Source organism: Ptiloglossa arizonensis, chromosome 11 (assembly GCF_051014685.1).
Source record: "Ptiloglossa arizonensis isolate GNS036 chromosome 11, iyPtiAriz1_principal, whole genome shotgun sequence".
Taxonomy (NCBI): domain Eukaryota; kingdom Metazoa; phylum Arthropoda; class Insecta; order Hymenoptera; family Colletidae; genus Ptiloglossa; species Ptiloglossa arizonensis.
Window position 1 is genome coordinate 15,605,936 of NC_135058.1, and position 2,269 is coordinate 15,608,204.

Below are 2,269 nucleotides of genomic sequence, written 5' to 3' on the forward strand. Positions count from 1 at the left end.
CCCGCCGCCATTCACGGTTAATTTAGACTAACGATCGGTTTTACGCTACTGCTTTGAACGAAAAAAAAAAATTGTGTTTATAGGTAAGATTTCTCTTTCGTCGTTCACGTACGAGGTATTTTAATCCTTGTCGCACGGGTAGTTACTTTTACACGAGAGAGAACAATTTAAACGAAAGTAATATTTACAAGCACGGTACGAAATCGTGGTACAATTGTAAGATGCCTGAAAACTACTGACGAAGTAAAAAATATAGAATAAAATTTGTTCGGTAGAATCTCCTTAGTCTATTTCGATAGACACGTTAAAGTAGTGAACCTTTTCGTAATGTCTTGCGTAAAATGGTAGTGTGAGATTTAACGATAGCGTTTTTATTACACTTTAAAGAAAGAAAATACTCGTAAAAGACGAGGCTCGGCTGGTTTCAAGCCTAACGAGTAATAACGTAAGGATAAAATACAAGAACAATAAGAGTGAAGAATCCATGACTTCGATTCCTGGCTCCTCGATCCAATACCTCCAAGTCAACCGCACGATAGTTTCTGCGTTAAGGTATAAATTTATTCCCAAACTTCATTGTTCCGATTTCTTCTAGATAAACAGACATGCGCCTGCTGTTCAAAATATACCCGTTACTGTCTCTACTGACGGAGCTGAACGCAACAGGGATAGGCAAAGCATGGCAGATCCTTCCACACTCGACCGATCATTGGAATCATCCATCATGGCCACGGTCGGAAGCCTCCGCGTTCGAAGTTCGCAGCGTGAGCGGCGTTGGTCGTCTCGATCCCCTTGAGAACGCTCAAAGAGTCCCAAAATTCGATACAACGGACCCGAGATACGATAACACGGACTCGATCGAGCACAGCATTCCCCTGTCCGAGTTCTCGTTACCGAGCGAAAATTCTCACGATCGATTCGATCCGATTTTCAAACACGCCTCGTACAATCGTTACGAGAATCGCGACGAAGCGAACGATCCGTTCCGGGACAAAGTCTTCAAAACGGGGATCGTGATGACGGTTCTACGACCAGGTGAGAACGGAGACGGCCTGGAAGTGGCCAGAGAGACCAAAGGTATGTCTCGAGTTCGTCGGGACGCGGAGAACGAGACCAAGATGGAACAGATCGCCAGCGCGAAGAACGTCAGAGAGGTTCGTCTCGGTTCACCGGAGACCTGGTCGACTCAGCCACTCTCCATAGAGTTCTCTCGTCGTGGTGGTTTCGATCAGACGATCCAACAAAACTCGGAGGACGATGACGTACCAAGCGCGAGGAGTTACCACGCACCGCGCGCAGACTTCGTTACCAGTCATCACAGAAGGAGCTACGATCATCGAGAAGCTCGAGACATGCCCGTGACCAGAGGAATCGACGAGTACGATTTACCCTGGTACAGGAACGCCCTCAGGGAACGGGACTACGACACCCCGAGCTATCGTCGAGGATACAGTTACTACTATCCCGATCGTTACAGAATGGAGAGGGACTACTACATGCGTCTGCCCCAGGACTACTCCTACTACTACGACCGGTACAGAGACGAGGATCTGGACCTGTACGGACGCAGCAGACCTACCCCAAAACCGAAGAGGATCATCTACTACGCGACGCTACCTGAGATAGTCAGGAAGCCGGTGGATCTCAGGAACTATCCTCGACCCTACGACGCAACCAGGACACCGGTTTCGAGGGACGGGACCTACAAACGCATACCTGGGAACGTGGACCCCAGTAGATATCGGTACAGACACCTGTACGACGGTTACGATTCCTACGCCAAGAGATCGAGCTTCGTCGATCGGTCCTATCCTTATCCCGACGACGAGAGTCGTCGCAAGGCGACGCTGGAGAATCTCAGAAACAACGATCCGTTCGATCAGAGCAACGACAGGAAACTGGCCAATCAGGTCTCGGTCAGGAACGAGGGGAAACTACCTTGGCCGGTACAGATCGGAACCGAGGTCAGTGTCAAGGACGACGAGAGAATCCCTGGAAGGAAGATATTCGGGGAGAGTAACGGATACGAGAGATTCCAGAGCGCACAGCTGCAAAAAGCACCGGATGCTACCGGATCCAGCGAACTACAGAGCGATAACTGAATCCTGAACGAATCTTTCCTTTTTTTTAGTGTCTATAGTCGGGTCGGGGGAAGAATTCACTTGGGAAATCGCTCGGCCTGGTAGCAACAATTGTTCCGATCATTTCGGCGACGACTAGTGACGGATTGGAACGTACCGCGAGCTGTATCGGAACTAGATCAAGCAAC

The 2,269-nt window shown here is 49.2% G+C and overlaps 1 protein-coding gene across 1 annotated transcript; it reads left to right on the forward strand.

Annotated features, from left to right (window-relative positions):
• The first annotated feature begins 605 nt into the window (after window positions 1-605).
• LOC143152794 (uncharacterized) lies at window positions 606-2,269 on the forward strand. Its single transcript, XM_076323287.1, has one exon. It carries the CDS (start codon window positions 606-608, stop codon window positions 2,100-2,102), a length of 1,497 nt encoding a protein of 498 aa, XP_076179402.1. The 3' UTR covers window positions 2,103-2,269.

Excerpts from the sequence above, each read along its gene's own strand:
- LOC143152794 (XM_076323287.1), top strand. The coding sequence starts at position 606 with ATGCGCCTGCTGTTCAAAATATACCCGTTACTGTCTCTACTGACGGAG.